The sequence below is a fragment of the Colobus angolensis genome, unplaced genomic scaffold (genome assembly GCF_000951035.1).
Source record: "Colobus angolensis palliatus isolate OR3802 unplaced genomic scaffold, Cang.pa_1.0 Scaffold35, whole genome shotgun sequence".
Lineage (NCBI taxonomy): Eukaryota > Metazoa > Chordata > Mammalia > Primates > Cercopithecidae > Colobus > Colobus angolensis.
Genome location: NW_012116821.1, coordinates 5,683,014 through 5,696,280, shown reverse-complemented (window position 1 = coordinate 5,696,280; position 13,267 = coordinate 5,683,014). Strand labels below are relative to the sequence as shown.

The 13,267-nt window shown below is 38.2% G+C and overlaps 1 protein-coding gene across 5 annotated transcripts in view; it reads right to left on the bottom strand.

The window, feature by feature from the left end:
* Positions 1 to 13,267, bottom strand: part of CDK19 (cyclin-dependent kinase 19) — a 225,971-nt gene that overhangs the window by 48,630 nt on the left and 164,074 nt on the right. For all 5 annotated transcript variants that reach the window (XM_011952789.1, XM_011952788.1, XM_011952786.1 and 2 more), the window contains one exon: positions 12,121 to 12,261. In XM_011952789.1, the coding sequence (XP_011808179.1) occupies positions 12,121 to 12,261 (141 nt within the window). The remainder of the gene's footprint in view (positions 1 to 12,120; positions 12,262 to 13,267) is intronic.

The following is a 13,267-nucleotide window of genomic DNA, read 5'->3' as shown; positions in this document are numbered from 1 at the left end:
AGCCAGGATGGTCTTGATCTCCTGACCTCGTGATCCACCCGCCTCGGCCTCCCAAAGTGCTGGGATTACAGGCTTGAGCCACCGCGCCCGGCCCATAATTTCTTTTGTAAACCTTGTTGCTTTATGATTATGTTTGTTGAATATTCCCCACCATGTACTCGTTGGGGAAAGGGATTGTATTTATTAACTCTGTATTCCCAGTACCCAGCATAGTGTCTGGTACATGTTAAGAAGCCAAATATGTTTGTAATGCAAATATTCTAAGTCTGTAAACCAGTACTTCCCCCCACAGAAATCCAGTTATAAATAAATGGTTAAAATAACAATTAGGTTCCATAATTACATTAGTGTCATAACTGTAGGTAGGTACACTGTAGGCTAAATAGGTCTTTCTATTCAGAGACTCTTAACTACTGTTTAAAATGTTATTTCTAATGAAAATGCCTTTCCAGTTTCAAATTACGTATTTACAACTAGATGTAGGCTATCTGTAAATCAAGAGAAACCTGTAGTATTAAATGCTATGATTAATTTCATTTTAGCTTAAACTGGTCTAACAGTATCTGTAATGTAACACCCATGTTAATCAAACTTCGGTATTCACAGTAAACAATGCTTGCCAACCCAGCACTGCCAACAGTTAACAATGTATTTCTTTGTCTTTCAGGAGCAGTTACTGGCCTGAACAACAGAGATAAGGTTTTCTTTTCTCTAACAAGAGCCAATAAAAAGCAACAATTACAAAACGTTCAATGCAAAACAAATAAGTGTATGTAGCAGGCTATTTACCTAACTAACTTCAATGTCATTACGTGAGTATAATCAAGATATATTCCACATTAACATCCATGGCAGGAATAATGCTACAAAGGTATTCAGATTTATTCCTGTTCATTAACGAGTACAATTCATCCTTAGAGAAGCAACACTGGTAGAGAGTAGCTTTCTATTTACGTCTGGAATACCCACATCCAAATCAAATAATTTGGTCTCATTATCATGAGAAATTAAGAATGTCAGAGATAGAAATTCTCAGACTGAGTCCTCTTGTTTTACTGATGAAGAAACAGAGGCCAGAGAAGTGAAAGACCTACAACTTGACCAAGTTCACTATGTGTGGAGAGTAGCAGGTCCAGATGAAGACCCAGTTCTCTCAGAGATGCATTCCAAGCCAGAGTTGTGAGAGCCACAGCACCCTGGGAAAATGAACAGTACTTAACTGATTATGGCCCTCCCTATAGAAGACTTCTACCTGATGTGTGCTTAGTGGAGAATATAATCCCACAAAATAACTATTATATGTAATCTCTTGGTAAAATGAATCAAGATTCCCTTATTCTTATAAGGTACCTATGTTGCTAGTCTAATAGAATACCTGTTGTGTTAATTACCCAGGTATACATTTATCAACACTCATCAATTTGTAATTAAAATGGGTGTACCTTACTGTACATAAATTCCACCTCAATAAAATTAATTTAATAAAATAGCATGCTTAAATTGATTCTTCAGTAATAGCCAAAGACCTCAAAGTACTGGGGCTCTGTCTGTAGCCTTTGGTTCTCAACTAGTTCCTGCCATTGCTATCAATGTGGGATGTATCTTAATTAGACCCTCCTAGTGACCTTGAAGTTAGTTTGGTAAACAGTCTTCTTAATACATGTATTTGTCAGCACAGGCCACTAAAATTTTATGCTTAAGTCAGTGATTATCAAATGAGCCCTGTCCCTGAATTAACCTTAAGAGACTTTGTATGTCACTGTGAGTCAAACCATGGCTCCTTGAAAGCTGGCCCTCTTGGAAGAGGGATTCTTGGTATGTACCCTCTAACTATGGAATAACTGGTGGAGCATTAATTCAAACTGACAGATAGATGTGCAGGACTCTGTTGAAAGCTCCAACTACAGGGCTATGAACCCAGATGATAAAAAAACTGTCATGCCAAAAAGAAAAATCATAGCCCATGTCTAGAAAAGACATCAATATTACCTTCTTACACATGTAAGGTGTGTGTCACCACGTCCAGAGCACTGTAAGAAACATTGTGTCTGATCTTCACAAGGCCTATGTAGAGGCAGCAAGACAGGAGCATGGATGGCATCACTACCATCAAAGGGCTCCAGACTGCAGACATGAACAGCTGAGCCATAGACTAACAAGGACTCAGCTTTAAGGAACTTGTTAGGAACCAGAGGTCACTGGCAGGAACACTAGTATGATTCTTCAGTATGGGACGATTTGCAATTGTCCAAAATCACCTAAAATAGCAGGTTAGAAGATATCCAGGCCATACTTTGCTTTTTGATTGCTAACTCTGCATTTTAAAAGCAATTAGAATGATTAAGTCATATTAAAAGAAATACTACTTCTTGTCATAATCCTCTTTTAAGTAGAATGTTAACTGATAAATCAAATAAAAAATAATGAATTATTAAGTCATTTGACTAGCATGGAATTGTTACCTCCAAAGCCTGTCTTAGTAATATCTCATTCAAGAAGACAGAATGAAAAGTACATTTGAAGCAGTTGCTAATTGTGATCTCATTTAATCAAGCTTTTTAAAAACTTCCTTATTTTAAATATGAAGACTTGGCAAAAATATTTGTAATATTTAAATATAAACAGGATGAAACATAGCCTACTTTTTTGTTTTAACACCAGGAGGCATGTTTCATGTATTTACACTAGATCTCTGCTTTGTAAAGCTGAAGGGGCAAGGAAGAGTAGGAGACGACAGGCATTCTCAGGGAAAAAAGAGTTTTTAAAGAAAGGGTATCTTTGGATTACTGGCAGAATCAAGAAAGAATGTACAGAAGCTTCTGCAGAAAGGAAATGAGATATTCAGCAACTCTGGAGCTACATTCAGGAACTTCGGTGGAACTGAGGGTCAATAACCACATAAATTACTTCTTAGTATTCCCCATTTTACAGATGATAAACTGAGGCTTAAGGATCAAAATCTTAGAAATAATTTTTTAAAGTGTAGGTTCTCAAAGTTTCTATATCTTAAGGACTAAGTAAGGCTAAAACCCTAGAGAACAATATTAAATGCCTGCAAAATGCTGGCATGATGGTTACAGTAAGATTTTGAGGGTTTTGCCTTATCAGGCCCTATTTAGCAGAGACAAAATTAAAGACCTGCTGTATCTCATTGTCAGACAATTTACGAAGAGAAGCTATGCTGCATGCAGAGATTTCTACGCACTTATTTTAATCAAATGTTCAGAAAGAGGAATAGTACAGTATTTTTCTTACAACTGAGTGAAAATAGAGGGTGGTCTTTGACTTTTGCATACATAGTATTAGACTTTCATACAGAGATGTCTTCACTCTCTTTAGCTAAGGGTCTTTTTCATGTTTCTGCATGGTGTCCTTTCAATGCCTTTTGGCTAGCTGTTACAATTCAGCAGAAATACCAGCCTTGGAAAACAATGTTTTGCCATTATTTAAAATTGCCTTTGCATTTTTGCCTCTGCTTTACACAAAAGAGCAGAATATAGAAATAAGAAAGTACTAATACTAGTGATAAGCACAGGCCTCAGACTGCATAAAAAGATGGACGTGTCTAGGTATGTTCAAAGTGATAAATTCTGGACCTCAGTTGAACACATCCTCTGAACTTAAGTGGATTAAACCTGTGGTTCGACAGCAGGGAGGGGAAGAAGAGGAGGGGAGAGGAGAGGAGGGGAAAATTAGGAAACATATTTTGAATTCTGAAAATCACTGAACAATGTTTCTAAAAGGGAAGAGATAACTAGTACATTATAACTATTTGTTAGCTCTTTCCAACCAGAACTGCCCCTAGATCGTATCATCCACGTAACTTTTACACATGAAAAAATTATATATGAAAGGTGGGGACTTTTTGCATTTTCTTCATTGCATTTCCACTAAATAAAAAATGAAAATTAACAGGATCCAGGTATCATTTAATTTTTGTTTTGTTTTTTAGAGACAAGGTCTATGTTGCGCAAATTGGACTGGAACGCCTGGGCTCAAGGTATCTTCCCACCTCATCCTCTTGAGCAGCTGGGCCTGCAGGCATGTGCCATCACAGCTAGCCCCAAATATCATTTAAAAGCTTCCTCAACTCTGATAGTGAAACAAGATATTTCCCTGATCCCTTCACAGGCTGGAACTGGAGTGCACGGGTGCTCTCCACTCACAGGGGGTGAACTCCACTCACTCAACCTGGTCTCAGGAGGGAGAGCATGCAGATGAGTGGGTGCAGGAGCCAGGTCAAGTGCTTTTGGGCACCTGCAGGAGCAAAACTCTGTGCAGGCCCCATGACAGTGTCTAAGGGGTATGCCCACGACCCCTTAAGCCACAGAAGGAATGGTACAGTGCCGTTTTAGCTTTGCCATCTGTAGACAGCTTAAGTGTTAACACCTCAGTGGAGGGTCGGTGTGGCAGCCTTTTGCACCCACACTCATGGCACCCGAGTTCTTGTCCAGCATCTAGGAGGAATGAGGTCGCCTGGGCAAACTGAAGATGGTAAATGCAGGGGATTTTATTGCCAATAAAAGTGGCTCTCGGCCGGGCACGGTGGCTCACGCCTGTAATCCCAGCACTTTGGGAGGCTGAGGCAGGTGGATCACGAGGTCAGGAGATGGAGACCATCCTGGCTAACATGGTGAAACCCCATCTCTACTAAAAATACAAAAATGTAGCTGGGCGTAGTGGTGGGCGCCTGTAGTCCCAGCTACCTGGGAGGCTGAGGCAGGACAATGGCATGAACCCGGGAGGTGGAGTTGGCAGTGAGCCGAGATAGTGCCACTGCACTCCAGCCTGGGCAACAGAGTGGGACTCCATTTCAAAAAAAAAAAAAAAGTGGCTCTCAGCAGGAAGGGGAGCTGAAAAGCAGATGGAGCAGGAAGGTAATTTTCCCCTGAAATCCAGCCATCTCCAACTAGACTCTTCTCCAAAGCTACACCATCAAGCTGTCCTTCGGAAGTCAAGCTGCTTCTCTCCAACATCCAACCAGTCTCCGATCTCCAGCTGCTTCTCCTCCTCTCTGCTGGCTGAGCCTGAGGTTTTTATGGGCACAGGATGGGGAGTAGGGCAAGCCATGGGTGGTTTTGGAAAAGGCAGCATTCAAGTGGGAAAACAGGGATGTAAGTTCTCACTTTGGGCCACAGTATCAGGCCTTTAGGCTTGAGGGTGGTAACTTAACCAGGGACCCACCCTCTTCTACCCACAATTTCCCTGCCTCCTGTGCCTACCTACAGGTAGCTTGAGACATAGTTTCCAATCTTTCCCACCTCCTGGTATACACACTGTTGTATAAACACCTCTCCTGGAGTGTGGACTATACCTAATAACTTGCTTCTAGTGAAGAGAATACAACAAAAGTAATGGGATGTCACTTCCATAATTAGATTACAGAAGACTGACTTTCATCTTATTAATACTCTCTCTCTTGCCTTCTTGCTTGCTCACTCTGGTGAGCAAAACTGCCCCCTTGTGAGATGTTCTATGATGAGGCTCATGTGGCAAGGAACTTCACTTCATGAGCTGATAGATGAAAGTTTCTACCCATCAGCTCACAAGGAAATGAATCCAGCCAACAACCAAATGAGCAAGCTAGGAAAGGGATTCTTTCCAGTCAAGCTTTGAGATCACTACCACCTCTTAAAAGACCTTGAAACAAAGGACCCAGGTAAGCCACACATGGATTCCTGACCCACAGAAGCTGTGAAATAATAAATATTGTTTAAGCCACTAGGTTTGGGGTTAACCTGTTATACCACAACAGATAACTGATACAGAATTAAAACATACATAGCCAACATGTCATAACCTAGAATGCTGTTGAAAATCCAGTAAGTATTCTGCCTAAATACACAGGTGTCACAAGAAAGCAAAATCAACAAACCAAAACTATAATTTGCTGTCAATCAGTATGAAAAAATATCCAAAGTCATATAATACATAGATGGTTCCTAACATATAATGGATCAATGTATTGATCTTTCAACTTTAGGATGGTACAAAAGCAATACCATCCTAAAAGTAAGTAAGCTCCTTAACTTACAAAGAGGTTACTTCTGGATAAGCCCACTGTATGTTAAAGATATAAGTTAAAAACATACTTTTGCCTTATAATGTTTTCAACTTATGATGGGTCTACTGAGATGTAACTCTATGAAAAATTTGGGAATATCTGTACTTTCCTCTGTAACTAGAATATCTATTGCAACATTTCTTTTTTATTTTATTTTATTTATTTATTTAGAGATGGGGTCTTGCTATGTTGCCAAGCAGGAGTACAGTGGCTATTCATAGATACAAATAGTGCACTACAGCCTTGTACCACTGGCCTCAAGCAATCCTCCCAGCTCAGCCTTCAGAGTAGCTGGGACTACAGGTATGTGCCACCCTACCCAGTTTGCGCCATTTTCTTTAATCAAATGAAATCATATCTGACTTAAAGTATTGGCAAGGTTTTTTGCTATTATTACCATTCTGATAGACCTCTAACAGAATAAGTTTTTAGTTCTGTGAACTAAGCATTTTAGTAGCTGTTAATTAATAACAAAAGCCAAAAGATTCCTGGATACAAAATTATTTTCTCTCTCAACTGGATCTCACAAAATTTTGATACACTGTACCATGTTTGCAGACCATATACTTACTTGTGCCTACAGACTTCAAAAGACTGCAAATTCACCCACTAATGTGAAAAGAGCTTTGGGATGGAAACTCCACACATATTTATTTATTTATTTTTATGGGACTGAGTCTCGCTCTATTGCCCAGGCTGGAGTGCAGTGGCACGATCTCAGCTCACTGCAATCTCTACCTCCGGGGTTCAAGCGATTCTCCTGCCTCAGCCTCCCAAGTAGCTGGGATTACAGGCATGTGCCACCACACCCAGCTAATTTTTGTATTTTTAGTAGAGATGGGGTTTCACCATGTTGGCCAGGCTGGCCTCAAATTCCTCACCTCAGGTGATCCGCCTGCCTTCGCCTCCTGAAGTGCTGGGATTATATGCGTGAGCCACTGCACCTGGCCTCCACACATATTTTTTAAAAGACAGAGCTAGGGTTGGGGACCTAAAGCATTCATTAAAATCCTTCATTCAATAAAGACTTCGTGCTTATTGTGTACTAGGTTCTGGGATACAATAATGAAAATGAAATAGTCTAACTGATAGTTCAGTTTCTATCACTGATCTAGTAGCAAGATTCTGAAATGAAGGAGTCATAAATCCACTTAATAATATTATCATTTAGCCAGCATTTCTTTATCATTGCTGAAGAATAATGTGAAATTGCCAGATGCCTTGCTGAAATTCAATTCAAATAACTTATGAGCACAAACAATATGCCAATGCTGGAACTACAAAAATCAGTGAGATGTTATGAACCTTGCTCTCAAGAAGCTCATAATTTTGAAAAAGAGATAAACTATATCTTGGCATTCTTCCAATCTACCAAAATAGTAATCCCATAAAAATGAGTCATCCTATATTTCATTTTCTTACTCTTAGCTATATCCTGCTATAAAATTAAAATACATCTTTTCTCCCTTGGTGTTTACAAGTTCCAAATATTTATAGACTTATGCCTCTATTTCACTGTCTCTCAGCCAAGATGAACGTATTTAGCTCTCTTTCTCCTTTCCTTTTAAAGCAATTCCTCATTTTAAGTTATTTTTGGTGACTTTATTTACATTCTCTATTTCTGTATTAAATTCTAGGATTCAAATGACATAATTAAAATACTGATTTAGATATAAAATCCATCATAATGAAAACACCAACCTTTATGATGATGTAATGCCTCTGTGTGTGATGTCCAAAATACTGGCTTTTATTTACTTTAAATTTTTTATATTATATTGTAAATTTATATTTACTCTAACACATTTAATTGTATGGATTTTCCAGGTTTCTCACATCAAATGAAATTTAGAGATGGTGAGCACTCAGTTGTGACTAACTAGTGTAAAGCCAAATTTCTTACAGCAATAGAAAATGAAGCATTAAGAAAAACGAAACTAGTCATTGACAACAGAAACTCTTAAGCTCACAAAACAGAATTTTTCAAATGTCTCCATCATCCTCTTTTTAAGACCATATTCACATTTGATATACTTTATATTTCTGTATCTACTACAGAATATATTTATAAAGCAAGCATACAGTTTAAATCTACTCCTGAAAGTACTTTGGCAAAACCATGACAATATGGCACAGATATCAGGACTCAAGATTAGTGAATCAAGAATTGAAGAGGCTATCACAGACTAGATTCCTGTTGGTTCAAAGTTTCTTTTTCTTTTTATTCAGACAGGGTCTCGATTTGTTGCCCAAGGCTGGAGTGGAGTGCAGTGGCACAATCACGGCTCACTGCAGCCTTGACCTCCTGGGCTAAAGTAGTTCTCCCACTTCAGCCTCCTGAGTAGCTGAAACTACAGGCATGCACCACCACACCTAGTTAATTTTTTATTTTTTGTAGAGATAGGGTCTCACTATGTTGCTCAGGCTACTCTTGAACTCATGGGCTCAAGCAATCCTCCTGCCTTGGCCTCTGAAAGTGCTGAAATTACAAGCATGAGCCACCACGCCCACTCAGTTCAAAATTTCAAATCTTATTAGAGTTATTCACTTGAGGAGTTGGAGGCATTCAGTAAATGTGTGGGTAAAATACAAACCAGTGCTATACTATGTAAGAACCAGATTCAGAATGCATTTTCAACACTGTGTTCATGCCATTGATGAGGTAATAATAATCAGTGGTGGCTTTTCTAGTGGGGGAAAAAAATCATTCTGTGTGCACTAACTGTCAGTACTTAAACAAAAAGACCCCGAAAACTCTCTAACTCAAGCAGGCTCCAACCTATACCTTCTAAGCACAACCTCACACTACTGCAATCCAGTTTATCCATATTTGAGCCAACCAGAACTGCACATCCTTTCTGAGATAATCCAAGTGCTTCTTTACCTCAGAATTTTTACATTCCAAACTCCCTTAGGTTACCCTCATCACCCAAGTCTCTATTTAAATTCTACTCATCCCTCAAAGTCCAGCTCAAATGCAACCTGCTCTTTGAAACTTACCCTTATCCCCCACTCAGAAGCTCTTCTGATCTTGCATAGATTTAGTCTGTACTTCTCATGTAGCTACAATCACATTTTCTCTCATCTATCTTATAGTGTAATTGTTTGTGTGTATGTCATATTTCTTCAAGGCTCCTTGAGAAGGTCTTTGACATGGTCATATTTGTGTTGTTCCCATCCCTCTGTGCTTTACACATACAAGAAAAAAAAAATGTTCATTGAGGATAGTGTATTCAAATGCCTGATCCCCAAAATGTCAGTACTATTCTCCCTGATACTCATTCACTGAGGAAATATTTCCTCAACATCTATTGTGTACAGGGGCAGTAGTGAACAAAAAGAGTCAGACATAGACCTTGCTCTCTCAAGAAGTTCACAGGCTAGGAGATGTTCTAAGAGATCTCTAAAACTGCTATAATACTAATAGATAAATTCCATAAGAGAAGTAAAGATGCAGTACAACAGGAACCAACAAGAAGAAGAGATTGGTTCCAAGTAGACATGGATATGAGGGTAAGTTTTAATTAACATTTGTGTTGGGCCCTGAAAGACAGAGGGTATTTGAATATGTTGAGATGGGGTAAGGGGTTTTAAGATAGGGGAAATAAAGGCCATTAAGGCAGGAAATACCAGAAGGAGACAGGGAACACTCAATAGTTCAGTAGTGAAGTATACATGAAAGATGACAGGGATAGAGAACCATTTTAAAGGCAGTTAAAGCTATAATTAGTAAAACTCTGAAAGCCAAATGAGGAAGCAGAGTTTTAGTCTGTAAGCAATGAGGAACTATTTCAAAGTTCTTGAGCAGGAGCTGAGTAGTTAGTCAAGGTCCAACTACTAGTCAGTCAAGGTCCAAAGTGGACTGGAAGGGAGATTGTTGAAAGTATAGGGAAATTATAGAGGCTAGTATCACAATGCAAGAAAGAGGTAATAAAAGCCTGAACTAGGAATGAGGACTAGAGATGAAAATAGATGAATGCAAGGCATATTTTAGATACAACACTGAAAGAACTTGACAAGTTCTGGATGTGGAGTGCAAAGAAGGGTCTGCAAAGAGGTAAAAGAAGTTTCTAGGCTAGGATGAGGATGGTGCCATAACCAAAAGAGAGGAAACTAAAGCAGCAGCAAATCCGAACTGGGAGGACACTGAGTCCTGGCATACTAAATTTTGCTATCAGTGGACATTCACGTGACCGTATCATGAATAAAATATGTTAAGCTATGCTGTTTGGAACAAAATATAGAATTTTATGAAACAAGAGAAAGGAGCTCAGATAAATTAATCTTCAATAAAAAATTTTGATCAATGATTCAAAGATGAACATAACCTCAAATATATAACCTGCATATGTTTCACTAAGTGCACGGCAGATTAAAATCTAAAAGCCCATTTATGAGAGTTCTTCTCATGATCTAGAACAACATCATGTACCCAATAATCTTTTTGTTTGTTTCTTTTGAGATAGGGTCTGGCTCAGTTGCCCAGGCAGAGTTTGCAGTGATCTCAGCTCACTGCAACCTCCAACTCCCAGGCTCAAGCCATCCTCCCACCTCAGCCTTCCGAATAGCAGGGACCACAGGAGCGCACCACCACACCTGGCTACTTTTTGTATTTTTTGTTAGAGATGGGGTTTTGCCATGTTGCCCAGGCCAGTCTCGAAGTCCTGAGCTCAAGTGATCCACCCACCTGGGCCTTCCAAAGTGCTGGCACTACAGGCATAAGCCACCACACCCAGCCCAATAATCATTTTAAAACATGCTGATTCATAGCTAATAGTAAAGTGGACATGTGGAAGCCTCAAAGAATCTTACAGTTAAAAATTATAAGGAGAGGCCGGGCGTGGTGGCTCACGCCTGTAATTCCAGCACTTTGGGAGGCCAAGGAGGGTGGATCACGAGGTCAGAAGTTCAAGACCAGCCTGGCTAAGATGGTGAAACCCAGTCTCTACTAAAAAACACACACACAAAAAAACTTAGCCAGGCACAGTGGTGGGTACCTGTAATCCCAGCTACTCAGGAGGCTGAGGCAGAGAACTGCTTGAACTGAGGAGATGGAGGCTGCAGTGAGCCGAGATGGTGCCACCGCACTCCAGCCTGGGTGAGAGAGTGAGACTCTGTCTCAAAAAAAAAAAAAATTATAAGGAGAAATGCTCCTATTAATATGGTAAATGCATCTTTTGTGGTCACTATCATTTGACCCCAATTTATACAATGTCACAGCAAGACATGGTCAAGTCAGATAAGTAGCCCTGACTGACAAGGTCCCAAGGGATACTAACTAGATCCTTTCATCAATAAACACTTCTCATCAGTTAATAAAATGGAATTTACCTACATGTATCCCTACCATATCCCAAGAATTTTCAAAAGCCTAAGAAACAAAAGATCATGAAATCACTTTGTGGGGGCAAAATAAAATCTCTGATGATAAACCGAGGAGCAAATGAGGATTACAGCTATTCCATAACCATATCTTCTTAAGAACAAACAAAAGAAACTTGCACCAACATAAACTAAAATAACAACAGTGTGAAGATGAATACCTAGCAATAAATCAAACACTAAATTGCAGCTAATTTGCCTAATAAGTATATACCACCTGTTAGATTTATTCATTTGTTTATTAATATTGATAACATTCTTTTTACTAGATGCAATGTCATTATTTCAGTTTAGATTTTAAGGGAAAGAAAAATGAGAACTCAGTATTAATTACATTTTTACTAATCAGCAATAATATGAAGAACAAATTGGATTGAAATGTGCATGTTTCACATGTGACTACTCCATTAAAATTGTACAGTAATCATTTGTTCAAAATCACACTGATATTTTACAGCTATGCATAAATATAATGGAATGATATACACCAAACGTTAAATAGTGTTAATCTTTTGATTACAGGCTTATGGGTGATTTCTATCTTCCTTTTTGCTTAGGTGTATTTTCAAGTTTTTCTAGAATTAATGTTTTATTATAATGGTACCAAGAAGAAAATAAATTTTTTAAAAGAGGAGGGAAAACTATATTGATGAATTTAAAAGAAAAATACTTACCAAGTCTCTGTGAAGCACCCAATTTGCATGGAGGTAATGGATACCATCAAGAATCTGGTAAAGTAAGGATTTAACCATAGATCTTGGCAACTGCATGGGCTTTTTATTTGCTTTTGATGCACGGTGAAACTTAATAATATGCTAAAAATTAAAAAAAAAACATAATAATATAGTCTTTGCTAATATCTATGCCAATAAAACACAATCAATGCTGTAATAAACGCTCTATATTTTAAAATTACTTATTAAAGGTCAATAATGACACAAAGAAAAATAATTTAAATAATAAGTTCAACCAAAACTGAATCTATTTTGAGGGTGAATGTGACCCAGTTAATGAGGGGTTAAAATGACTAAATTTACTGAAACCATTACGATTTTCATTAAATAGGACCAAAAGGTAAAAAGGACTGATATTGAAACAGCTACCTAAGAAGAGTATTATATTCTCTACTGACAAAATGAAAGATTAAAAAAAGAAAGAAAAACTGTAAATCTTCACTTTCTATAAACAGTTAGCACTTAGTACACTTGGGTAACATCACTGATCAGGTGTATATTTGAATTATTGGAAAACTTCCATCTTTGTTTGGCACAGAATAAATAAGAATATATTCCTGGGAGTTAATGTTAAATATGAAATTGCTAAAAAGGAGGAGAGAGAAAAAATAGGAAATTCAATCCCACTGAAATAAATAAAACTGGGTCATCATATTCAAATTTTTATATCCACATAAATATTGTGGGTTATAAAAATATTGTACTGAAAGGGAAAAAATGCTGCCGGCCCCCTCAGTGCTCCCACCTCCACCTCCATCCCCACCCCACTCCTGCCTCTGTCCAAAACATAAAATGGACACTGAGGACCATCAAAACACTATGCAAACAATACTGATGAAATTGTCAATAGTGCTCCAGTAACTTTAAGATGACCAAATGGTATGTACAATTATTAAGCTATTTATAGAGCTTTCTTATTTTTATAAACTGTTCAGTAATAACATTGATTTGATTTTAAGAAATAACAGAAAATTAGAGTTTATACTATAGCAGTGATTTCCAGTAGAAATATACTGGGAGCCACATGTATAACTTTCCACTTTTTAACAGCTACATTTAAAAAAAAAAAAAAAAAAAAGAGGCTGGG